This window comes from Xenia sp. Carnegie-2017, unplaced genomic scaffold (genome assembly GCF_021976095.1).
Source record: "Xenia sp. Carnegie-2017 unplaced genomic scaffold, XeniaSp_v1 HiC_scaffold_19, whole genome shotgun sequence".
NCBI classification, from domain to species: Eukaryota; Metazoa; Cnidaria; class Anthozoa; order Malacalcyonacea; family Xeniidae; genus Xenia; species Xenia sp. Carnegie-2017.
This window is the reverse complement of record NW_025813481.1, coordinates 12088123-12114729: the sequence shown is the minus strand read 5'-3', so window position 1 is coordinate 12114729 and position 26607 is coordinate 12088123. Positions and strand designations below refer to the sequence as shown.

Genomic DNA, 26607 nt, shown 5'->3' with positions numbered 1-26607 from the left:
TAACCATCATTTCCCAGGGCAAGGTAAACACGGGTTCCATCACTTCCCTTGCCAAGCAAAAACGTATTCTTGAAAATTACACGCACTTCACTGAGCAGTGTAACTTCTTCTGGATGTTTGCGTCCATATTCCTCCATCTTTTTAAACTTTTTCTGATGCATTATTGATTTATCAAAACATTTCCATGGTTGACGCAAAACTTCTTGAACTTAAAGAAGAAGTACAAATCAGGAAAGATTAAAAAGGACTGATAAATTCAATAATTCACAGTTTTATTTGTTTTGGCAATATCACATAACATATAACATTGCTGTGTTTTCTCTGGATGAGAAAACACGGATGTTTTTACTTTGATATGGAAATAACATTTACTCCGGTAGAAATGAGTTGGTCATCATACAATTCACGCGCAATAATCGACGTTCCACGATTAGTTCATTGCATGACTATACCAACCTTTAACTCAATAAAGCCAGTGGCGGATCTAGGGTACGTCAAAATAAATTGCTGCAGCTCATGCTTGGATATATTTCCATTTCCAAATACATAGAGGCAAGTCTATTGATAAAGTTTAATTTTTTTGCAATTGAAATTCAATAGTTTTGGTTTGAATATATTTTGAATTTTAAATTTAGCATCTATAATTCATTTTGATAAACGCTAGATCTGCTATACTAGATTGAGCAATTATGCAATGGATAAAACACTCATCCTTTTCACATTAACATAAAATATGAAATTTAGTATGCGAATGTTAAAAAGTTATGACCGACAATTCTCTTAAAGTAAATTGAATTTACTCAATGATCTCTACAAATGTTTACAAAGCAATGATCCCTTCAATAACTCTCTTTATTTTAATTGGGAACAATAAGAAATAGTTAAAATGGTTGCTTACGACATGCTGCACTTTACGTTCAGACACGGACATTTTATGCATGCAAAGAAAAGAATTTTTCATTCTTAATTAATAGTCATTAAAAATTCTGAGAATTGAAAAAATTTAAACAGCATTTTCCAACTCGAACAATTGAGAGCAGTAAAAAAATTAATCATAATGTTTTACGAAACTGAAAATAATTCGTTATATCAACCTTCCAAACGTTGTTTTCCCTCTTCTGCATTATAAAAATAAATAATAAAATAATATTCAAATATTATATTGATATAGTGACAAGCAACTAGAGCATTTTTTGTTTCATTTATAACACAACAAAACAATTTAATGGCTCTTTATCATGAACTATGAACAATGATAATCTATGGGCTTCTTTTAAGATTTGGTCGCATCACAATACCACACCGACTATAAATATAAGAAAATATAAAAATTACAGAACCACAAATTACAATTTTCCATTATAAAAAGTATTTTTGATTGATTTTTCTCTTCAATAATAACATGTTTGTTTCTGTATTGATTACAAGGAAAATATCCATTGGTCAAGATATTGGTCGTCACATGAGTAATGATGTAATATGTGGAAACAAATGAAAGTATTTTTATACATAGCTATCATTATACTTTTAAGGTTATTGTAGACAAGCATATAGTTTGTACAATCAATTTGGAAAACAGCAATTTTATTATCGTCGTGTGCAAGCGCAATAGCAAAAAATTATTTTAGTTGCAACACAGTGAAAGTTGAGAACGCTTTGATTTATTAAGAATGTCGCAGATTTATAAACACGGATATATAAACAAACATTCACAAAGGTATCCTTCTTCCACACTCTTTTCTGCATTAAGATAACCATCATTAATCCCTAGCACAAAGTTTATATTTATGTTTTGCATTCGATTCACAGTTGAGTATCTCACCGTCGTAAAATGGTGACAGTTTATGAATGAGTAAACCTTTTAAAATTTATTTTCTTGCACCATTATAACGGAAGTAGTTAAAAATAGCAATCTGTCAAAACGCTGACATTTTGAAAACAACGCTTATTTTTTAAACGACTCAAACCAATATCTAAGTCAGAAAGAGCATTTTCATAAAGAACATTTTTTGGCATGCATTTTAATTTTTTGCTGCCCACATCGGCTTTGCATACTTTTAACGAACTTATGCAAATATTCTAGTGTAACGATCTTATGTAAATATGCAGTACAGTTCCCTTTAAATGCGGAAACGTTGAGATTTAAACTTGAAAGATGAAAGCATCTGTCGAGGTGAAAAGAGTTCGGAGAATTAAAGAACCTAATGTTTTTAAGGTTACCTTCTGAAAAGCTTGTGTTCATCCAAAAATGTTCAACCAAATTATCATCTGCATCTAAACACACGATAAAAAAAATAAAAGTGTATATCACATGTTACACTACCTAGATTTTTGTAAAATATGAATAAAAAGTCGGTTCACAAACGGAAAAAAGACTAAAAATGTCGGTCTGACTAAAACTTTGGGATATTTGATCCAATAAACACACAATAAAGTTGGTCCCATGACGTAGAACACTCCCCCTCAAAACCTTTCAGCGAGCCATAATTTATTTAGAATTTGCATTTACGTAACCATTTGTTATTTGTTATTCGGTCTTGCAAATATTACAAGCATGGTTATGCTAATACCGGGTGTTTGCAAAAAGGGAGTTGAACCAGTGAGTTGAACTACCTTACTTTGTGGTTTCTAATCTTTAGGGTGGAAAAACGACAACGTGGGTTTTATTGCAAGTTTTTTCGTAAAACTAATAATATACTTTTTCATAACACATCATAAATATCTCTTGAAATAGTTATTTGTCACAAAAAAGTTAAAGGAAACGGATAACTTAGATCCAACATCAGGGCATCTAGCTATCACATAAACGCTAAATGAAACTTTGTATTCGTAAACAAAATTATTGGCTTTTTATTGGCTATCAATAATCAAATAATATGTTTTAAAAGGATGTTTTCAACAATATTCTATTTAATTTAATTTGTGTACGTGTAACGTATACATGCAACTGACACGTTGATCATGATGGTTTTCACAATTTACTTTTAGCATCATAGCCAGTTTTCACTTTCTATACATACTGATCAAATTTCTATGTTTACAAAGTTTAAAATTTTCACATGATTTTGATCCACATCATTTGCATTATTTTTGAATTAAAATGTTTTAGTTTGTTACATATAACGATACCTTTTAAAATTAATTTATTAGGTTATAAATTATTGTTTGTATTTAGCGTTGAAAAACATGGAAATGTTTGGGCAAATGTTTGCTAACAAAATTCTTTTGCTTACCAGGTTTTGATGTGGAAGGCGAAACACCAATCATGTCTTTACTGTTATTATCATCTAATAGATAAATCAAATTAATTTCTTGCAATGCAATTAAATAACATTACAGTATGATGCCGATTCTAAAACGCTCTTATCTGACTCTTTACAAACGTATGAATGATACGCATGATATAAACAACTCTTAATTGTTTGTGTTTGACTTTTAAAGGGAATGTAAAAATGTTTGCTAACAAAATATTTTTTTCCCAAGTAGTGCTGTAGAAGGAGTTTTGTCAATGTCGTCATAGTCGTTGTCACTCATGGGAGAGGGCAAAGATATCTTTTCGTAAGAAGCTGGAAATTAATGCAATACATTACACGGTTAATACATCATAGCAAGATAAAAGGAATACTCGCTGAGTTATTTCATTCTTCATTACATCTCACATTTTTGACCGTAAACAAAAGTATGTGAATAAGGAAGATATAAACAAATCTTAATGGTTACTTTATCAACAAGATAAACACTTTTTGGAGTGTGAGGGTCATACTTTGTCTAACTATAAAAATCCTTACATTTAATCATAAGCTTTGCACTAACGTTAACATCTGGGGAGGCTGGAAGAGCTGAAGCCCTCGTTTTTTTCAAAAAATATATTTAGACTAAGCTGAAGTCATTGTTTAGAGGTGTTTTTTTAGACGCCATAGTAGAAGTGAAGACTTAGTCCAGCACTTCATAATGTTGCTTCCCGTCACTGCAAACACTCACTCCTTGTTTATCTCCATATCAATATTAGTATATGTTAAAAATGTGTTTGCGCTTTAACCATTTCATAACGTCAAAGAGGATGCCGGAGATGAAATTTTTAAAATAGTTAGCTTGCTCATGACAATCTTTGATGCACTGATAAACAAACATATCGCGACAAATCAAACGCAAAAAATTTACACTTCGACTGTATAACCGGAATAACTGACTGACTAGGTTGCATTTTTTACACATAGAGATTTTAGAGATCGATTAGCTACATCATTGACGAAAAAGAAATATTTTAATGGTTAACTTACTAGCAAAGTGTTCTTCCAGATCTGGAGTGGATTTCCAGTCAGTCGACCTTATGATTTTGTGCACAAGAAGAGGAAGCTCCGGAAAAACTTGCAGGAAATACTCTTTATAATTGCCTTGCTTCATATATTGTGATAGATGCGGAATAGGGTCATTTTGCCAATGTTGGTCAACGTTTCGTAGAAATCTTAAGCATCCTGCCCATGTAAACTCGTACTTTAGAGTTCTTAAACTGTCGTTTACTTCAAAGTTGATCAAATCTTTGACGACTTCATCATCGATACGCTTCATCCATTCTGTGGAACCATACAACTGCGTATGAACGTCTAAATTAGGAGAATTTCGACCATGTGAATGTTTCACCTCCAGTTGGTTCCCCATATCACACAGCATGTTAAATTTCTCTTCGTCTGATTGTAGATAAGGGTGTATTAACGCCTCATTGGCGGATGGTCTGTCTTCAGGTTTTAACTGTAGCATCCACGATAAAAGGTCTTTGAACGAGGCATCCTTGATTTCGTCCAAGCCAACTGGGTTTCCTTTCAAAATGTTGTCCAGTGTATGCCGTTTTTGTCCAAAAGGATGTTTTCCCTCTGTTGCAACATAATAAGCCACCATTCCGGCAATCTATTTTCAATAAAAAATTGTCATAAGCAGTCAGTGGTGGATACTAAAACCTTAAAGATTAAATTTATTTGCGATTTGCAGAACTCAACAATAAATGTGCAGCTTAAAAAATCTAAAAAATGTTCTACAAATAGAATTGTATCCATATTTATGTATTAAAAGCAATTTAAATAAGAAACATACAATTTTAACTGTAACACGATTAACAAAAATTAATTTATTTTTTATTTAAATTAATAGGTTTACATTATATAACGATACAATCAAGGTAAAGAAAAAAATTTAGGCAAAATCATTATCACTACCAAATACCAATATTTAATTAAATGCAAACACAACATTGAGCTGTAGTAGGACCTCTAGTTCTACTTTAAGAACTTACCATAATGTCAGACTCTTTTTTGTAAAGAACTTTATTAATTGATGCACTGATGCGTCATATGACTCTGGAGCTATCCAATATCTAGCTCCTCTCTGCATGCTTTGATGTGTCACAGCTCCATCGCATAAAATATAACTAATACCGAAGTCAGTAATTAAAAAGTTTCCTTGTACATCTCGAAGAACGTTTGATGGTCTTAAATCCCGATGAAGAATAGGACGCTCATTGCTGTGAAGGTGAGCTAGACCTTTTAAGATATGAATAAGAATTTTAGGAACGACTTTTTGAAGATCTTGCAAAGAATAGGATTCCACATAATTCTCTAACGATTCTTCACACAAATCTAATATCATGTACAAATACTCTTCGTCAGGGTTCTCTTCTAAATACCAAATATTCACAACATAATTTGATCGCTTTGCATTAAACTCATTCAACATTTCTTTTTCTCGATTTCCACAGTCTTTGTCGCTATCTTTGTGTATTCGCTTTACTGCTTTTCCATAACCATTATTTCCCAGGGCAAGGTAAACACGGGCTCCATCACTTCCTTTGCCAAGCAAAACTCCTCCTTGAAAATTACACGCAATTCACTGAGCAGTGTAACTTCTGGATGTTCGCGTCCATATTCTTCCATCCTTTTAAACTTTTTCTGATGCATTATTGATTTATCAAAACATTTCCATGGTTGACGCAAAACTTCTTGAACTTAAAGAAGAAGTACAAATCAGGAAAGATTAAAAAAGGACTGACAAATTCAATAATTAACAGTTTTATCTGTTTTGGCAATATCACATAACATATAACATTGCTGTGTTTTTCTCTGGATGAGAAAACACGGATATTTTTACTTTGATAAGGAAATAACATTTACTCCGGTAGAAATGAGTTGATCATCATACAATTCACGAGCAATAATCGACGTTCCACGATTAGTTCATTGCATGACCATACCAACCTCTAACTCAATAAAGCCAGTGGCGGATCTAGGGTACGTCAAAATAAATTGCTGCAGCTCATGCTTGGATATATTTCCATCTCCAAAAATTGGTTTGAATGAATTTTGAATTTAAAATTGAGCATCTATAATTCATTTTGGCAAACCCTAGATCTGCTATAATAGATTCTGCAATGGATAAAACACACATCTTTTTCACATTAACATACAATATGAAATTTAGTATCTGAATGTTAAAATATTATGACCAAAAATCCTCTCAAAATAAATTGCATTTTTTGAACTGGAGAAACAGAAGCGCTACAAGTGCTCCGGACAAACAATGCAAAGAAATTATAAGGAAAGAGACTATTTTTATGATTCACAAGAAAAAATTGCTTTTGCAACAAGTAAAAAACCCTATTATGTTCCGACGTTACTAAAGGAAAATGCATATAATTTAGCAATATCGTTAAAACTGAAGAATTATTTCTATGGCTGTAACTTACTAGGAACACGTTTTTCCATGTCAGGTCTTAAGATCCATTCATTTAACCTCATGATTCTGTGCACCAGAAGAGGAAGCTCTGGTAAAACCCGTACAAAATACTCTTTATAGTTGCCTTCCTTGATATATGGTAACAGTTTTGTACGATGCTCATCATGCCAATGCTGATCAACGTTTTGTATGAATCTTAAGCATCCTAACCATGTAGAGTCGTAGAGTTTCTTGTTGAAATGATCATCGAATTCATGAATGAGACGGTTCATCCAATTGTTGAGACCATTTAACTGCTCATGGACATCTGAGCTGAGAGGATGATCTAAATGCGGTATCTTTATCTCCGGTTGATTCCCAACTTCACACAGCAAGTCAAACTTTTCTTCATCAGATAGTAGATAAGGGTGTTTTAACGCCTCCTTTGCAGATGGCCTGAGTTCGGGCTTATGTTGTAGCATCCATGAAAGAAGATCATTTAGTTCGACATTACTGATTTCCTTCAAGCCAACAGGTTTTCCATTCAACAAATTTTGAAGTATGCACACTTTAGTACCAAAAGGATGTTTTCCTTTTGTTGCAACAAAGTAAGCCACCATTCCTGCATTCTAAATAAATTAAACATAACAGAGTACGTAAAATGTAAAAATTAAATTTACGTACAATTTGCAAATAGTAACAACCCAATACCTACCATTACATCAGACTTTGTTTTGTAACGTGCTTTATCAAATAATTTTTTATCCTCAATATAAGATTCAGGGGCAATCCAATGCGGAGTTCCCTATTAGCAACGCTTACATATGTCTGAGAGTCATTCTTCATAATTCGACTAATACCAAAATCGGCTATCAAAAATTTGCCTTGTGTGTCTCGGAGAACATTGGAAGGTTTCAAATCTCGATGAAGAATGGGACGTGGATCGCTGTGAAGATCAACTAAGCCGTTCAATATTTGCTTCAAAATGTCGGGAAGGGATTTTTGAAGATAATCTAAATTATTTGATTCGGATAGCACAAAATCCTCCAACGATTCTTCACATAGATCGAGAATGAAATAAACATATCCTGCATCTTGTCTCAAGCAATAATTTAGCACATAATCCGACTTCTTAGCATTGAATTCATTAAAAACTTTTTCTTCATGCTGTGCCAAAGAAGTATTATCACGAAGAATTCGTTTCACTGCTTTACCGTAACCATCCTTTCCCAGTCCAAGATAAACACGGGTTCCATCACTTCCTTTGCCAAGTAAAAACTCTTCTGAGAAAATTACACGTACATCGTCCACATGTTTAACCTCAACATTAGGGTCTTTCCCATACTCAATTAATTTTAAGAACAATTTTTTATGTTTTGTCGATTTATCATTGTATTTCCATTCATGCAGCTGTATTTCTGAAGTAGAAGTAAAAGTTTTCCATTTATAGAGAGAGTAATATATTGTAGCTAAATAGTCAAATAGTAAATAAATAGCAGTGCTCGAGTTTGCCTATTGCACCAACGATTCAGATAGCAGATACAATCTGTGAAAAAAAAACTTGCAAAAACAACAAATAAACATATTACGACTACTTAATTAAACAATGAGTTCTGATAAGAATGGCTCTAAAAAGCTCTTACACGGGAAATTTCATCCAGGTCTTGTACTCATATCATGAGGGTATTGTTTTGCAAAAGGGAAAAACAAAAACTAAGACTAATTTTTGTAACTAAACGAAAAGTTATTAGCTACTTCGCATAAACGTTTAAAAAGAGTGCGTATTCCACATTGAATTCATGCTGAGCATTGAACACGGCGAACAAATTTTACGTGAATTTCAAAGGAGATATGTTCAATCTTCAACCTTAAATTTATAGTATTTGTTAGTTAGCAAATTTGTCTCTTAATTAAGCTGAATTCATGTGCATTTTCTACCTTGGTTCTTTTTTCTTTCACGAAATTCTTGTAATCTTGTTGTCATAGAATCCTTTAAGAAATCACGTCCTTCTTTTTCATATATTTGTATCAGATATTTCATAGCGTTCTCTTGCTTTTCTATATTTTCATCTTCTATGACAATCTCCAGATACATTTCAATCATAAATGTTGGATCTCCCCATTGTTCAAGTTTATCAAACAATTCCGCTAATTCCCATAAAACAGCCAACACTCCACTGACAATTCCAGCTGAAGTAGTTATTGACACGTTCTTCATGTTAAGGTTGACGAAATCTTTACTAACGTTGATACCACCAACTTTTCTTTGTCGTTGTGGTCGATGATGCTGTTCATTTTGTTGCTGTTGAGATTCAATAAAAGAAAATCCTTTTCTATAATGCTCCAAAGATTTCTCATAATTTCCAAGCGACTTGTTCAATCCTCCCAGTGCAATATGGCAAAGACATTCCATTTCATCTTTCTTTATGGCTTCCTCTAATCTTTCAATGGTAGAATGAACACTTCCCAGGCCAAGGTATACTTGATGTTCAAAATATTCACTTTCAACTTTAGAAGAAAACTTTAGGCAATGATTAAAACTGTTTATTGCTTCCTGCCTTTTATTAGAGAGTGTGTAAGCATTACCAAGACCAAAATATGCTATCGTTTTCAGGCTATTTTCGTCTGCAACTTTTACACAATTATTGTAATGTTCAATAGCCGTTTTATAATCGCCATTATTCATAGAACAATTCCCTTCTTCCAAGATCCGCATAACTGCTGGAACTGTGAAAGGTAGATCTCTTCTAGTAGTCACGCAAAAATTTATCTAAGTTCTTCAGTGTTCTTCATGTGAACAGCAAACTTTTCTTTATTGTACTTATTTTATGCGCCAAACATCAAAGTTAAACTGTTTAACTATATAAGGCAAAATTATAAGCTTTATTTAGTTCACTCTTTAGTTTCAAAATTACAATAGACGAAATTCATTTATGGAAGTTTAGAGCAAGCAAATGAGAGGTCTGACTAACATGTATGTATAGTGTGTGTAGGGTGTTATATACCAATAGGTTAAAGATAAGGCATTTTTATTAAATCAATTCTCGATAATGAATGTTTTACCATCCCCCCCACCCCGATAAGTTTCGTAAGTTAATTAATTCATTCCAGTGCCCATTTCAGCAACATTGAATTTAGGAGTGATTTCCACCGTATTAGTAAAAAAAGTTTTTAAGTTTCTCAAATCGCTCCATTTTTAAGGCTGTTTAAAGTAGGCCAAATGCTCCTTTTATGGAGCTTGTCAGTCGCACGAAAAGTCTGGAAAGACTTACTTTTGTAACATCATGCAAAGTATTCATCAAGATATATATACTAATCACGTGTTTGTCGGTAATTGCAGGTTGAAAACCCCCACTCCCACAGTCACGAAAGTCACGCATCAAGACAATATTTAATTCTTCTAATTCTGTAAACTTCTTATAGCTACAATATATTATTTAGCATATGAAGACAACGCAAGATGCGACAACTTGAAATGGAATATAATATTTTGCATTAAAAACTTTCCGTCTGATTTCTTTTGAGTATCTTTTTTCCTCGTATTTTTATACACAGGTGTTGAAACACGCGAAGAGGAAACAATACAACTATGTCTGGAAAATTTACAATCAATATGACGATCTTTGAGTTAACGGTATCACAAATATTGATTTCTTTACCATTTTTGTTCTCCTCAGATCAGAACCATTAAACTATGTCGAATACCTGTCTTGCATATAATTGCACATAGTCGTAGATTAATATATATAAATTGGGACATTTGCTCTAGCTCGTGTCTAATACATAATTGAGCAAACTTGCGCATGCATAAACAAAGATGCGTCAATACCGAAACGTGCTTTGAAAAATCCTCAGCGTTTTATTGATGAATTTGTAGTAAATAATGATTTTTCTAGGAAAGAAAACCAAACAACAAAACAATTTTTTTAATACAGAAGTATATGAGGTTGACCAGGATCAAAAAATTATAAAATATCTCGTCGTACAAAGCCCTCGCTGCAGTCCAATCTTAATTCGTATGTAGTTTCCAAATAGAGAGGTACCCACACGTCACAAATCATTGTAAATTGCAACTTACATGACAAACTTATTATAAACCCCAAAGTTCAGGTCTACAGCGCGATGAATCTGTGTCAAAAGAGAATCACAAGACGCACTAAGAATCAAATTCTTATAATCCGTTGGCCTTAGTTAGATAGTATACGGGAAATGCGCATGATTGAATCTTTGGAAGCTTCAAAAGATATACATTTGACAAAAGTTGCATTTAATCTATTCGAGATTGCAGTAATGCAGCATAGATAATTGGTTAATGATAAACTATCTCAAAGGTTGATTCTTCTAATTCTCATCAATAAGGTGCTTCACCTTTATGAAATAAACTTATCAGCCTATAACTCTAAGTATTGAAATCATTTCCAAGCATATTCTTTTCATAAGAAAATTTGCTTGCGTGTGCTCTTCCTGCCACGTATATCATACCACTTTTGTGATGAATACACGTTAACAAAGTAAAACCTATGTTATTGCCTTGTTTTTTGGAAATCGAAAATCGGCATTTTGACTAGAGAATAAAAACTGTACAAAAATACACCAATTATTATGAAATGGTTTTAGTTTGAATTGTTATTGCCTAAATTTTTACTTTGATTCCGGTGAGTTGAAAAGAATTATCCTGTTAAAAATATAATCTGAAGATTTGTACTCGGAAAATAGACATATAAATAAGGAAGAAAGACAGGCTTTATGTGATCAAATTTAACTTCTGACACAATGAATTTTCTAATGAATGAAAAAATCCGCAAAATTCAACCTTACGTTTTAAAGCGTTCCGGTTTTTAATATTGACTATTGATGAGAGTACAATACAACTAAGTCTGCAAAACTTACAAAAAATTCTCCGGTCTTCAAGTAATTCAACACTATTGACTTCTTCACCGTTTTTACTACCGTCTGACTACAAGCATCAAAACAACAAGAATGACTTGTTTTGCAAGTCCTCATACCTACATAAATTTTCTCAATTTGAAAAGATCACAGCAAGATATAGTGACCTGGCGACCCTTGGTGGCGGAGATTGGAGGAGTTTTGAAAGGGCGTAGTTTAAATTTTACACGCGAATGCTTTCGAAAATGCCTTTGGTGTGAGCCATAAGCAAATACATTAGAGGAAACACAAAAAACAGTCGGCTATTCATCACATACATCACCATAAATTTGGTCCAAACAACGGAACAGAAAAGATAAGTATTTCATTTTTTAAACCATTTAACTAGAATTTACTTTCTAGTTTTCATCATATTTTAGCATACGAAAAACTCTGCCAATATGATTCCATGGTGAGCTCTTATAACAGATAAATGATCATTCATTTTCTCTATGCTTTCTTAGTCGTTCTTTCAATCGTTTTGTAAACACTTGTTTACTAGTAAATTATTAAACGTTTCATAACTGTACAAAATAAAAGTAATAAGAGAAAAATTATCAATTTGGATATGCTGATTGAATAGAATAGAAAAAGCAGTGGCTAATAAAAAAAACATCAAATCCACTTTATTTGAACAAATAGATTCACGTGACGCATAACTATATGAAGGTCTCTTCACTCGTCATAGACAATCTTGAAAACTTGTTATCAACGAGATTTAGTCACAACGATATCCGTAACCTTACTTGTGGTTAAAAACGCAACAAAAAAACTCCCAATTCCATTTAATTACTGTATAGTTATCGCATTTATATTCTTTTATTTTCCCAATAAAATTGTTCACTGTTATACGTATCATCGGAGGATTTGTATATAGAAGTAACTCTAATGAGTTTCACGAAAATTCAATCAAACTACGAATGTGTTCCAATTTTTAATATTGACAAGAATACACCCCACCCAGGATTGAAAAAACTTACACGTAATTCTCTTGTTTTCAAGTGTTGCAATCACTTTAACTTCTTCACCGTTTTTACTTCTGTCTGTAAAAAAAATCAAAGAAAAAAGACGATGAAAATTTAGGACGGAATTTAGCCATAAAAGACTATGATCAAAATGCTATTGTTCAAATTAAATAAAAAAAGTTTATGCAACTGTGGTTAGCTATCAACCTTGAAAGTTGGCTGACTGTAAATATTGCCTGTGACACACCACAAAGTGTATGCAACTGTGGTTAGTTATCAACCTTAGAGTTGGCTGACTGTAAATATTGCCTGTGACACACCACAAAGCGTATGCAACTGTGATTAGTTATCAACCTGGGAAGTTGGCTGACTGTAAATATTGCCTATGACACACCACAAAGCGTATGCAACTGTGATTAGTTATCAACCTGGGAAGTTGGCTGACTGTAAATATTGCCTATGACACACCACAAAGCGTATGCAACTGTGATTAGTTATCAACCTGGGAAGTTGGCTGACTGTAAATTTTGCCTGTGACACACCACAAAGTGTATGCAACTGTGGTTAGTTATCAACTTTGGAAGTTGGCTGACAGTAAATATTGCCTGTGACACACCACAAAGTGTATGCAACTGTGGTTAGTTATCAACCTTGGAGTTGGCTGACTGTAAATATTGCCTGTGACACACCACAAAGTGTATGCAACTGTGGTTAGTTAACAACCTTGCAAGTTGCCTGACAGTAAATACTGCCTGTGACACACCACAAAGTGTATGCAACTGTGGTTAGTTATCAACCTTGGAAGTTGGCTCACAGTAAATATTGCCTGTGACATACCACAAAGTGTATGATACTGTGGTTAGTTATCAACCTTGGAAGTTGGCTGACTGTAAATATTGCCTGTGACACACCACAAAGTGTATGCAACTGTGGTTAGCTATCATCCTTGAAGTTGGCTGACTGTAAATATTGCCTGTGACACACCACAAAGTGTATGATACTGTGGTTAGCTATCATCCTTGGAAGTTGGCTGACTGTAAATATTGCCTGTGACACACCACAAAGTGTATGCAACTGTGGTTAGCTATCATCCTTGGAAGTTGGCTGACTGTAAATATTGCCTGTGACACACCACAAAGTGTATGCAACTGTGGTTAGCTATCATCCTTGGAAGTTGGCTGACTGTAAATATTGCCTGTGACATACCACAAAGTGTATGCAACTGTGGTTAGTTATCAACCTTGGAGTTGGCTGACTGTAAATATTGCCTGTGACACACCACAAAGTGTATGCAACTGTGGTTAGCTATCAACCTTGGAAGTTGGCTGACTGTAAATATTGCCTGTGACACACCACAAAGTGTATGCAACTGTGGTTAGCTATCATCCTTGGAAGTTGGCTGACTGTAAATATTGCCTGTGACATACCACAAAGTGTATGATACTGTGGTTAGCTATCATCCTTGGAAGTTGGCTGACAGTAAATATTGCCTGTGACACACCACAAAGTGTATGCAACTGTGGTTAGCTATCATCCTTGGAAGTTGGCTGACTGTAAATATTGCCTGTGACACACCACAAAGTGTATGCAACTGTGGTTAGCTATCATCCTTGGAAGTTGGCTGACTGTAAATATTGCCTGTGACATACCACAAAGTGTATGCAACTGTGGTTAGCTATCATCCTTGGAAGTTGGCTGACTGTAAATATTGCCTGTGACACACCACAAAGTGTATGCAACTGTGGTTAGCTATCATCCTTGGAAGTTGGCTGACTGTAAATATTGCCTGTGACACACCACAAAGTGTATGCAACTGTGGTTAGCTATCATCCTTGGAAGTTGGCTGACTGTAAATATTGCCTGTGACACACCACAAAAATAGCTACAAGTTTCTCTTATAATGATTTTGCTAGCGTATTATTAGCCGCTTTGAACGGAATCGGAAGAAGGAAGTGACGTTTGAAAGAGTGTTGTTGTTTAGTTAGAGTAAAGGACAAATTGTTGTTGTTGAATGTTTTACGTGGGACCAAACGGTCCTTAACGTAATTTGAAAGTAACAAATTATAATTTGGTTTATTTCATTAAATTGTTTATTCCCAAGTTGTATGACGACTTGATAGTCACAACATCCTTATTCGCGGTAACCTTCCACTGACTTGAACAGTCATAAACAAGCACATGATGGGGCAGCAAATACCTATGACTCGACATCTGAATGCAGTTACTAGACCCAATTCAAAGAAAAAGAACCGAAGGCTGTATTGGTATATTGTGTAGCTCATTCTTGTCCTCAATTTGACTAATGGCTGAAGTGGCTCACTTTAATCTACCATAAAATCTTTGAGCGAGACTAGGTTCTACTATTAGAACCGCAGCGATCGATGCCTTTATTTTAAAAAAGTATGCAGTGTTGCACGCAGATAGCAGAATTTGATATGAACTGGAGCTCAGGTTTGACAAATAAAGTTTGATCTTTGGCAAACATTGAACTTGTGATAGGTACATATAGGGGTTTTATGTTATGTACCCATCACACAGACTACAGAAAGTTCAAGAACGAAGTAGAAATTGACTTAAGAAGGATAACAATATCAATACTGTCAGATTTAGTAAAGATCGCAAACGAGCAAAATTTATGCTAAGATCAAATGAGAATCATGGATATCACTTGAATTAGCACGATAAGCGACATCATGAAAACGTACGTCCTTGTATGTGTAGTAAAGCTAATAAACTTCTTTGTACCCATTTAATGCATACAACAAAGGTCCATTTTTAACTCTTCAGTGAGTGAAAACATCTTAGTCTGATATTGAACTAGACTTCGTAGCTTGCAAATAGTACGACCAATCGTTTAGGCTATTAGTTAAATTCGTTCATTTTGTGCAATGTATTGATTTTTGAACAATACTTGCACTTTGTGTATTGTAACGAAGTACAACTAAATCATAAAGGTTTCATGACTTTCTCCAATTTCAAAGTTTGTACTAGACTCCCTAAAGCTTCAAAAAATAAGGGTGGAGTATATACTATACTCGTCGACTTTAACCCCACCCCCCAAATTTAAATCTGTTCTTACGCCTATGTATCGATCCTATGTATATCACCGAACCATTGGCGTTGTGGTTGGGGTACAGCCAGGGGGGGAATACCCCACGAATAATTTAAACAAATAAAACCACTGAACGGCGGAACGGATCAGAAAAAATGGCGCACGGATCTATTTCTGCTGATTTTCACCAAAATTGACCAATATTATTTCGCATTGTAATACAATTTGTAATCAGAATGATACAATATTTTGATCCATTCATACTTAACACTTTGTCGCGTTTTTACTCAAAATGACAAAGAACATATAATAAACAGGCACCGCGGAGGATCGATAATTGGGGAGGGGGCTAATATTCATATATTCATGTATGCAGGCTTAAGCTCTTTTGAAATCCATTGTTTTCTAAAGATTACAACATAAATATATAAATATGAGCCCCCAATTATCGATCCTCCGTGCCTGAAACCGAAGAAGGTTCATCTGAATTGTCAAAAGCTCTTTTTTGATGACGACATTAACTTAAAACTGACTTATTTTGTGTTTTTCAACACCTAAACTTTGTAAACTATAGCTTTGGAAAATCGTCCAGTTTGCACAAATGCTTGTTAAGCTATTTTTATAGTTATTATGGATATTATTATTATCTTACACAAACAATCTCATGAAGCGATTTTGAATCGAAAATGCTTAAAAATATCGGGCGCAAGGAGACGTAAAATATCCTGAGATTACAAGGAAAAGCATAATCAAGAAGTATATGTTGAATGTTAGAAAGCATATCAATATGTATGGCAGATACAATTTATAAGTACCTTATACATAAATTTGATAGTATAACTTACTTTCATAGTCGGGGTAATATTCCGTTCTTTCACCTTTAGACTCGTAACGTTCTGTCAATTGAAAAGTCACCAAACGTGTGACAATATTTTAGTCAATAAAATTCGACTCTGAAAAAACCTTAAAGATATATCTATAGTTGGTGCATAAAGACATAAAATCTCTAGACGACAATTATCGAGATAAAAAGATCAATAAAGTGTATGTATGTTCTACGATAACATGTTGGTAAATATATCCATATTTTTGCATGTATAGCTTACACACAATTTACGAGGGTCTCGCATAAATTTGATTGTATATAACTTACCGTCATCCATGAAGTAACTTTTCATTCGTTGAAGGCAACTCTATAAATTCTGTATTATCCAAGGTGAATATCGAACTTAGGAAATTCTGCAATCATAAATACATATTTATCAAATCTTCGTCTTTCTCACTCGTTGAAATGAAAAGATTAAAATAGAATGCTTGCACAGTTTTAATATTCAATCATTAAGGCGTTTAAATTACATATAACATCATAACCTTCAACGCCGTACGTCAACAAAGCAACTTTCCGTGATTATTAGCCTTAACATAGATGAAAATGTATAAAAATTAAACATACGCAGGAAGAAAATTTTCAGAAATTGTACTCATCCTTGTTAAACGTTACTTGTACCAATGTTTTAAAACATCCAACTGTATGAAGTTAATCGTCAAAAATCTACGATAATCATTTGATGCACGCCAAATAAGAGTGTTTTTTTTACAAATTATTGTCGAAACAAAAATATTTATCATAATAGTAGCAAAGTAGCTACATCTTAGGGGAAAGCTTATTATTCACAGATTCTAAAAATTATGTATACCTAACAAAACAACAAAATCACAAAAAATTTGTCACAGCAACAAGGTAGCTATAACAAGGTATAGAAAAGACTACTATCGTCAAGTTTCATCTTTATAAACTTCATTTAAAACATATTAAGTGCAATGGTTTACTTTCACCAATTATGATGAAGCTATCACAATCAGGGACAGCTTAAACTCAGTAAGGCCATGGTGACTTTGTCAATGTGAACGTAATTGGAAGTTACTTTTTTCTGTACAAATCTCTACCAAGAAATTTAAAAACATAAATCAAAACACAATCCGCTTATTCTAATCACAGCAAACGGAACGTTTTATAGTATAACTGTTTAATGTTTGTGATTAACCATTGATTGTAGTCGACTAGATTTTAAAAAAAACAACACATGAGATTCTAAATTTGGATAACCGAATCAAACAAGGAGCTACCATGTAACAGCTAAAGAGAAGAAAAAACCTTAAGGGTATTGGCATGTAAGATATACAGTATTAGAATTTAGAATAATCTGTTCATCTAAAATGCAAGAATTCATTGAAAAATGTGATATTACGCGTGTCAATGACACACTTCATTGCATAACTATTTAAGATGCAACTATTTAAAATAACAAGAAAAGATCTTTGTTCATTCGATACTAGCGATACCAGAATTTGTCTGTTTTATTTTCCTATTATCATTCTAATGAATTTTCCTGGTAAATGTTCAAATGGTAATGATATTACGCGTGTCAATGACACACTTCATTGCATAACTATTTAAGATGCAACTATTTAAAATAACAAGAAAAGATCTTTGTTCATTCGATACTAGCGATACCGAGAATTTGTCTATTTTTATTTTCCTATTATCATTCTAATCGAATTCTTCCTGGTAAATGTTCAATTGGTAAATGATATTACGCGTGTCAATGACACACTTCATTGCATAACTATTTAAGATGCAACTATTTAAAATAACAAGAAAAAGATCTTTGTTCATTCAATACTAGCGATAACGAGAATTTGTCTATTTTTATTTTCCTATTATCATTCTAATCGAATTCTTCCTGGTAAATGTTCAAGATTATTTTTTGTTAACTGTAACTAATAAGAGACTGAAAGATATGTGTTAAAAACAGAAATTGGGGATTTGTACATGGAATTAAAGACTGTTACGCTCAAAAAAACTAAATTGAATTTGTGAAGTCTTTTGTTTTGTATAAAGGTAATAACAAAATGTTAAGAGTTTTTCATTTAGGCATTGGAAGTTCGATTTAATCGCCAAGAGACTGACTTTCTATCTTATAGAAAAATCCAATACAAACTATTGGCGATTGAATCAAACGCCTGACGCCTGAAATGTTCTTAAAATGTTTATTAGGGTATTGAAAGAATTCACAAATGCAATCTAGAATAGCAACGTGTAGTTTTTATACAGTAAAGTACATGTCACAACTATGTTTGTAAAAATTCTCTCACCTTTAACAGTTCCAACAACCTCCAGTTCTTCACCGTTTTTGCTTCCGTCTGACAGCACGAATGCTTTCTTCTGCAGCTCGTGACCTTGAGAGAAATAAATATTTCTTTTACAATGTAGCATTTCAAATTCAAAAGATCACAACTGGAAAAACATGCTTTATGGAGATTTCTCTAAGCAGATTTCGTAAATGACTGCATTTCAGTATGCTCACTATCGTAAAGTTGAAATGTGTTTGAAAAAAGTATCGTCTACAAATAAACAGTTATTACAAATAAACATTAATTCCAATAAATCTTGCGTAAATCTACCAATAGCAAAACACAAATTGTTTATGAATGGACTGTTTCTTAAATTATTCAACTGGAATTTTCTTTATATCATACTGAATGATGGCTTGGGCAGAAAGAAAAAATCCTTACTTTATCGTTTCTGTCACCATTTTGTTGACCTTGCAACCGCTCATGAAAAACTTCGGACATTCTGTAAATTTAACAAAATGCATTACCAAAAATAGGCACGCTTGCGTACATGTGGGAAGCCTGTAAAACAGGAGACGCAAAAAGATTGAAACAAGTTGAGTTGCAATCATAGGCATAAATTTAACAGTTCGAAATTGTTATGAGACCATCCGGCAATTGCGATGAAATATGAGTTATGTTTGATCCCATTTATCTATGCTTCAAGACCTGGTATTTAAATTCTGTTTAAATGATATAACTATTTTGAAACATTGAATTCATTGATTGACAACTTGTTTTGTCATGATACTTTGAACTCCTGATACTAACAACAGAATTGTTATTATTTGTGGGTACTGAAAAAAGGTTTGAACTTTTTGTAAATAAGAAATATGATAAAAAGGCATTGCATAGAGTGTCATCACAGATATGATATTTGCCATTCTCTTTTTTGCATAGCCTAATTTCTCGGACAAATAAAATAACTCACCTTCAATGTTGCAAACAGACCAGTGAGACCTCTCCCAGAAAACTGTACAGTTCAATATTAGTGCAAACTAGATAGACAGTAATGAGTAATTGTAAACAAACATTAAAAATACTCATTGCAGATACATTTTCATTCAGTGAATGTGTCCAAATTATGAAAAATACACATGAATTTAGCATAATAATAACGGAAACCAACAATTATATACTTTTTCGGAGCCCATTTGCAGATAGTTGAGGTGTTTTTTGATTGCATAGCAAAATAATGTGTTAATGAAAACTATTAGTAAGAAATAGCTTTAGGTGAACTTATGTAAGGAATTCTCTTTTCAATAATACAAATATCAGGTGCACCTTTACATGAAAATACGGCGGACTCTGGCCAGCAAGGGCACGAACTTTTCCAAAGTATTTTTTCACAACAGAGGAATGTCTTCTGGAGAATGGGCCTGAAATTAATAAGCAATACTTGATTTAATAAAGTTAGATATAATTACTGCTAAAGAAAATAATGGCACATAATAAATGCTTAAAATTTCTCAACTAAATAAGACTTCATTTTCAACATATCACAAGTGCTTGATACCTTCATATCAATTACCAACAATTTACACATAAATTCATTCACTTTTCCTTGAGCTTCAAAGAAATAATCACAAACAAATCCTAAAACACTTCTTCAATGTTTTTCCAGAAATATATCCCACAATTACTCATGACATCATTTTTGTCTAACCTCGGACATTTGTTTACTAGACTTTTTAATGTCATGGCATTTTTCTTTTTATCTTAGTATAAATTGCATTAATCATGTCAAGTGATACTACAAATAAAAATAAGCCTTCACTTTGTAGCCCTTGTTCAAGCTTTCATTTAATATCATACTGCAACTTATCTCACTATATCTCATTCAAATTTAATTATAAATTACATACTTGAATAATTCCAAGCTAATATGCACAAAACCAACAAAAGAGCCTGAAGGGGAAATATTATCTATAATCATTAACCAATACCTGCATAAGACTATTTTCATTTAAGTTCATTTTGTAAATATTTATATTTTTGCTAACATTTAATAAAGATGTTTCCATTTGAAAAAAATTCAAAACATTCATCTTACTTGTCCACAGTTACTTTCTTCAGTCGATAATAAAACTTATTATTTTTCCATGGCCTGATGTCTTTTGAACAGCCACAAACGTCTGCCATCCACAGCAATCAAACACAAGTTCCTAAACTGCATAAATGATCGGTGTAAACTAACAAACCAACAAGGGCCTAGAGAGGAAATTTGATCTATAAAAAACATTAACCCATATATATCCATCATATATCTCATATCTACTCACATTGAAGCGTTGATGATAAACAAACTGTGAATCATTGTGAAATCTATATATACTAAACCTATAATAATATATTTCTCCTTTACTTAAACAACTTTGATGGTTATAAAACTATTTTCATGTGAGTTCATTTCGTAAGTATTTATTAATTATATTTATATTATTGCTAGACAATATTAATGACGATGTTTCCATTTAAAAAGAATTACATTCATCTTACTAGTCCCCAGTCCACTGAAGAATCACAGACCTTACCTCACTAATCTTCACTTGATGATCATAAAGATTTTCGTCTTCATCGTCAAAAAAAAAAACAAGTCAATAAAATGTAAAGGAATCCCAAACAGTTATAAATGAAATATGATGACAAATAAAATACCATGTAATACGTACATACAAGAGAGGTTCTTTGCTTTTAGCCGTTTTTATTTTGTTTTAAAAAAGTAGTTAGAAATAGAGATGCATGGAGGACAGTGATTTTCTTGTCATGGATTCTTATCAATATTGCTTTTCATCGACTAAAAAAAAACAAGTAAAAACTCTCGAGGAAAATATCAAACTCTAACATTTTACATGATCATATATCAAACTCAGATGTAACGTAAGGCAGCTAGTTCAAACAGACCTTAACGAACAAGTTACGATTGAGTTCTGCCTAAATACCTCAGTTAAGTTATGCAGTTATTGGTCCACACACCTCAGTGATGTAATAATCATGTATAATTATTGTGTAACATGTGAAAAGCCAGGAATCAAAGTGTTTCTGTAATGGCCGAGAGTTGAAATTAAGTTGAACATAAATTTTCAAGAAGCAATTAGAATTAGAAAATTTATCAACATTTTTGTTGTTTTCATGTACGACACTAACCAGTCTTGTGCCATGCTGCTAGAGTTGATTTGTTGAATAACTTGCGTACGTTAAAAAACATAGTATTTATGTCGGAATGACTAAATCATATTGCTAACGAAAAGTTAATAAAAACAAACAGGAAAAAAGTTATTCTGTATAGTTTATGTATCGTTGCAACGTTCTTGAGCAAAAGACAGGATGTCGGATATGTAAGATTTTCATTTATGTTATATGGTTAGTTCTTTACTAAGTAAAAGTTTCATATATTCATAATTTTTGGATTATTACATCATCATTAAGGAGTTAGTACCTCGTAAATGTTTTTAAAATAACTGTTACTACACGACAGCCATTTAGGACTGCATAAGGACTGGGGAAACATGATTGATCTTGTTTATATAAGTGACCAAACTTTTACAATGGCACTCAATTTAGACTTTTATATTGTCAATTTTTCGAGAATTAAAAAGACAATGTAAAAGTTAGTTCCAATAAAAATAACTATGATTGATGTCATGGGAAGTTTTTCAAGGGAAATGTTGTCGTGGAAGGTTTTTTCGTCATCTGTAAAATATTGACCATCGTTAAGTTTCAGGTCATTCAAAGCTATGTCCAATTTCAAGCAGATGAGGTAAGCTTCATCATCATCAGGAGTCCCCAGGATGAACTGATGGAATCACACGTCAAACAATAACTGCATTTCGAAAATAAATTTGTTTGAGTCTTAGCACCAAAAAGTTGCATTCGAAATTTTATCTTTGGAGACTGCATAGAGAGATAATATAGTAACAAATCAAATGATAGTGTGCTATATCAATATACCAAGTCAAAAATAAGCCAAAACTAATGAGCAAAATACCAAGCTATATCTTACTACATGTTCACATCTCAAACACAGATGTAATGTGAGAAAAATTGTTGCAACAGACCTTTAATAAGCAATTCACGTAAGAGCTAAGCTCAAATATCTTATCTAAGTCATACAGTTATTGATCAACAGACTTCATCACCATAACGTGTATAGTCATCTGACCAGAAATAAGCCAGAAACTTAAGTGTTATGCAGTACTCAACCTTGTGAGAGTTGCATACATGGTTATAATCTTTAGGTGAAAACACTGGGTCTGCTAAATGAAGAACAAGTATTGGGCGAGAGTAAATTTGTTGAAGAACGTGTAAAATTATTTCACTTGCAAAAAAAACAAGATCGTCATATACGAAACGTTGTCGCTTGCTACCTGTGGTAGCTTTAAAGCTTGTTTTTGTTTTTTTTTGGAGCAAAAGAGCTACATACTCATAATTAATGCATAACTACATATTTCAGGAATTTTTGCTTTTTAATTGATTAAATTAAATAAGTGCAAACCAAACAAATATTTATTTATAAATACATGACGGCAAAGTACTGAAATTAGTCATGTTGAATGGCAAATACTTAGTAAATGTTTTTATAGTAAGAGTAACTACATGACAATGTAAATGAATAAAAACGTGCAGTATGTAATATCCATCTGTTTTGACTCACTCATCAAATCTAGCTGTTTAAAAATCTACAGTGGAAAGTAAATAAATGAAGTTTTCGCTTTTACAGCATTCGAAACTTTGCTTCTTTCAATGGTTTAGATCGTAATTCGATGTATTTCGATGCTTTCCATTTTAACTTTTCATCGATCTCATTTTTGATAGCAGCCTCCGAATTTTCTTTCTCAAAATCAATTGTGCTTGTGACATACAAATGAAGAAACGGCATCTTCTTGTTTGGGCGAGCTATTCCATACTTCCCACTAAGTCACGAACAACTTAAACAAGAAACGATAACTATATATTGTCTAAAAACTATTTTTCTTAATGTTCCGACATGCACAGGTCAACATACATAATCGATATCCCATGAAAGAAAAATTACCTTTGTAGAGCCTCGTGAACGTCAGCTTTAATATTCTTACTTTTGTCTAGAAGTTTATGGAAGTTGTCGTCATGATTTGCCTCTAAATATCATAAAAATATAATTGATAACTTTGGTGCACCAACATCAACTACGATGAAACTTCCATACGATAAGACATAAATAAGACTAAAAATTGACTGATCATATACATGGGATCATAAATTAATTGCTCTGGATTTCTGGTTTTGGTCATGATAATTTATACGCTATGACGTTAATCAGGTCATATTAATCTTATTCACAAGATTAGAGTGTTTTATCACGTTTTCGACATGGTATAAGAATGGCATTTACAGATTTTTTGCAAGTAACATAAACATAAAATACCCTTTGCAGAGTTACTGGTTTCGGTCTCAATGTTTTCTTCTGAGGCGTCACGACAAAACATTCCTATTTGCTCTTAAATAATAGGTACGATAAACAATTATATCAAATTTTTACCGTGGATACGATCATTTAATAAGCTAATTTAGAGTATTTAACCATCAATAACAAAACAAAGTTTTAGAATAAAAAATATCTGTGGCAAATGAAACGTTTATTTTTCATTTTCCCCAAAACAAATTAACATATGGTCATTGATGTACTTCTATAAGTCTTTTAGACTGACAGCTACCCTATTATATTGCAGTAAAGAGGTCATCAGGTAAAAGTGAAGGTCTGTACAACTATTTTCAGACAAAATACTTTCAATTAGTTCATTTGGCTTTAAGTGTTGCTTACTTTCTGGTCGCTGTGGTAAATTTTCTGGTTGTTGCTGCTGGGTTTTTGCTATTTCCAGTTTGTTTTCTCGGAATTCTTCATGTTTCTCCTCTTTACGTAATAAAATAGAAGAAAACAAATCTTACTTGGTCAATAAATACTATAAAAGTTTAACGTCCAATAATGACTTTTCCAACATTTATCATACTTTTCAACAACATCAAATTTCCAATTAATGTAAAAAATATACCGTTGGCTCTTGTCTTCCGTAGATCAGTTCTGGATTTTTTTAATGTTGGCTCTTGAATATCACCTAGTTTTGAAACAACAACAGGGATATGTTGCACGCGGTTAGCAGTATTTGATATGTACTGGAACTCAGGTTTGACAAATAAAGTTTGATCTTATACAAATATTGAACTTGTGATAGGTGCATATAGGGGTTTTATGTTATGTACCTATCACAAAGACTACAGAAAGTTCAAGAACGAAGTAGAAATTGACTTAAGAAGGAAAACAATATCAATACTGTCAGATTTAGTAAAGACCGCAAACGAGCAAAATTTATGATAAGATCAAATGCGAATTATGGATATCACTTGAATTAGCACGATAAGCGACATTATGAAAACGTACGTCCTTGTATGTGTAGTAAAGCGCATAAACTTCTTTGTACCCATTGCATACAACAAAGGTCCATTTTTAACTCTTCAGAGAATGAAAACATCTTAGTCTGACATTGAACTAGAATTCGTAGCTTGCAAATAGAACGACCAATCGATTAGGCTATTGATTTTGAACAATACTTGCACTTTGTGTATTGTAACGAAGTACAACTAAATTATAAAGGTCTCATGACTTTCTCCAATTTCAATGTTTGTACTAGACTCCCTAAAGCTTCAAAAAATAAGGGTGGAGTATATACTATACTCGTCGACTTTAACCCCACACCCAAATTTAAATCTGTTTCTACGCCTATGTATCGATCCTATGTATATCTATGAAACATCGAACCATTGGCGTTGTGGCTGGGGTACAGCCAGGAGGAATACCCCACGAATGATTTAAGGCAAGACACCACTACCAGAAGGCATATGGGGGGCGCCAGAACGCATCTTTACAAACTCCTCTTAATTTATTTCAGGAAACAAAATTCAAACAAATAAAACCACTGAACGGCGGAGCGGATCAGAAAAAATGGCGGACGGATCTATTTCTGCTGAGATTCACCAAAATTGACCCATATTATTTCGCATTGTAATACAATTTGTAATCAGAATGATACAATATTTTGATCTATTCATATCCAACACTTTGTCGCGTTTTTACTCAAAATGACAAGGAACATATAATAAACAGGCACCGCGGAGGATCGATAATTGGGTAATATTCATATTTCATATATGCAGGCTTAAGATCTTTTGAAATACATTGTTTTCTAAGGATTATAACATGAATATATGAATATGAGCTCCCCCCCCCCAATTATCGATCCTCCGCGGTGCCTGAAACTTGTATGCCGAAGGTGCCTGAAACTTGTATGCTTCTTAAGCTATTTTTATAGTTATTATGGATATTATTATTATCTCACACAAACAATCTCATGAAGGGATTTTGAATCGAAAATGCTTAAAAATATTGGGCGCAAGGAGACATAAAATATCCTGAGATGACGAGATAACAAGGAAAAGCATAATCAAGGAGTATACGTTGAATGTTAGAAAGTATATCACTACGTATGGAAGATACAATTTATAAGTATCTTATACATAAATTTGATAGTATAACTTACTTTCATAGTCGGGGTAATATTCCGTTCCTTCACCTTTAGACTCGTAACGTTCTGTCAATTGAAAAGTCACCAAACGTGTGACAGTATTTTAGTCAATAACAATCGACTCAGAAAAAACCTTAAAGATATATCTATAGTTGGTGCATAGACATAAAATCTCTAGACGACAATTATCGAGATAAAAAGATCAATAAAGTGTATGTATGTTCTAAGATAA

At 33.0% G+C, this 26607-nt stretch overlaps 3 protein-coding genes across 8 annotated transcripts in view; all 3 read right to left on the bottom strand.

The window, feature by feature from the left end:
* The window catches only part of LOC124438154, a 105213-nt gene extending 84029 nt beyond the window's left edge, over positions 1-21184 (bottom strand). The window contains exons 1-2 of the mRNA XM_046988149.1: positions 21102-21184; positions 20873-21030 (exon numbers count right to left, since the gene is read on the bottom strand). The gene's annotated coding sequence lies outside the window, so the exon portion shown is untranslated. The remainder of the gene's footprint in view (positions 1-20872; positions 21031-21101) is intronic.
* Positions 1-26607, bottom strand: part of LOC124438160 — a 120356-nt gene that overhangs the window by 45672 nt on the left and 48077 nt on the right. For all 5 annotated transcript variants that reach the window (XM_046988158.1, XM_046988160.1, XM_046988161.1 and 2 more), the window contains exon 2: positions 11593-11659. In XM_046988158.1, the coding sequence (XP_046844114.1) occupies positions 11593-11659 (67 nt within the window). The remainder of the gene's footprint in view (positions 1-11592; positions 11660-26607) is intronic.
* LOC124438173 (serine/threonine-protein kinase/endoribonuclease IRE2-like) lies at positions 1310-5876 on the bottom strand. 2 transcript variants are annotated; one of them, XM_046988189.1, is made up of 4 exons: positions 5288-5876; positions 4281-4905; positions 3234-3287; positions 1310-2274 (listed from the first exon to the last, which is right to left on the bottom strand). In XM_046988189.1, the coding sequence occupies exons 1-4, from the start codon at positions 5288-5290 to the stop codon at positions 1994-1996; spliced, it is 963 nt and encodes a 320-aa protein (XP_046844145.1). In that variant the 5' UTR covers positions 5291-5876; the 3' UTR covers positions 1310-1993. The 2 variants fall into 2 exon arrangements, with proteins under 2 accessions (XP_046844145.1, XP_046844146.1); XM_046988190.1 differs by lacking the exons at positions 1310-2274; positions 3234-3287 and adding an exon at positions 3341-3566 and having other exon boundaries at positions 5288-5875.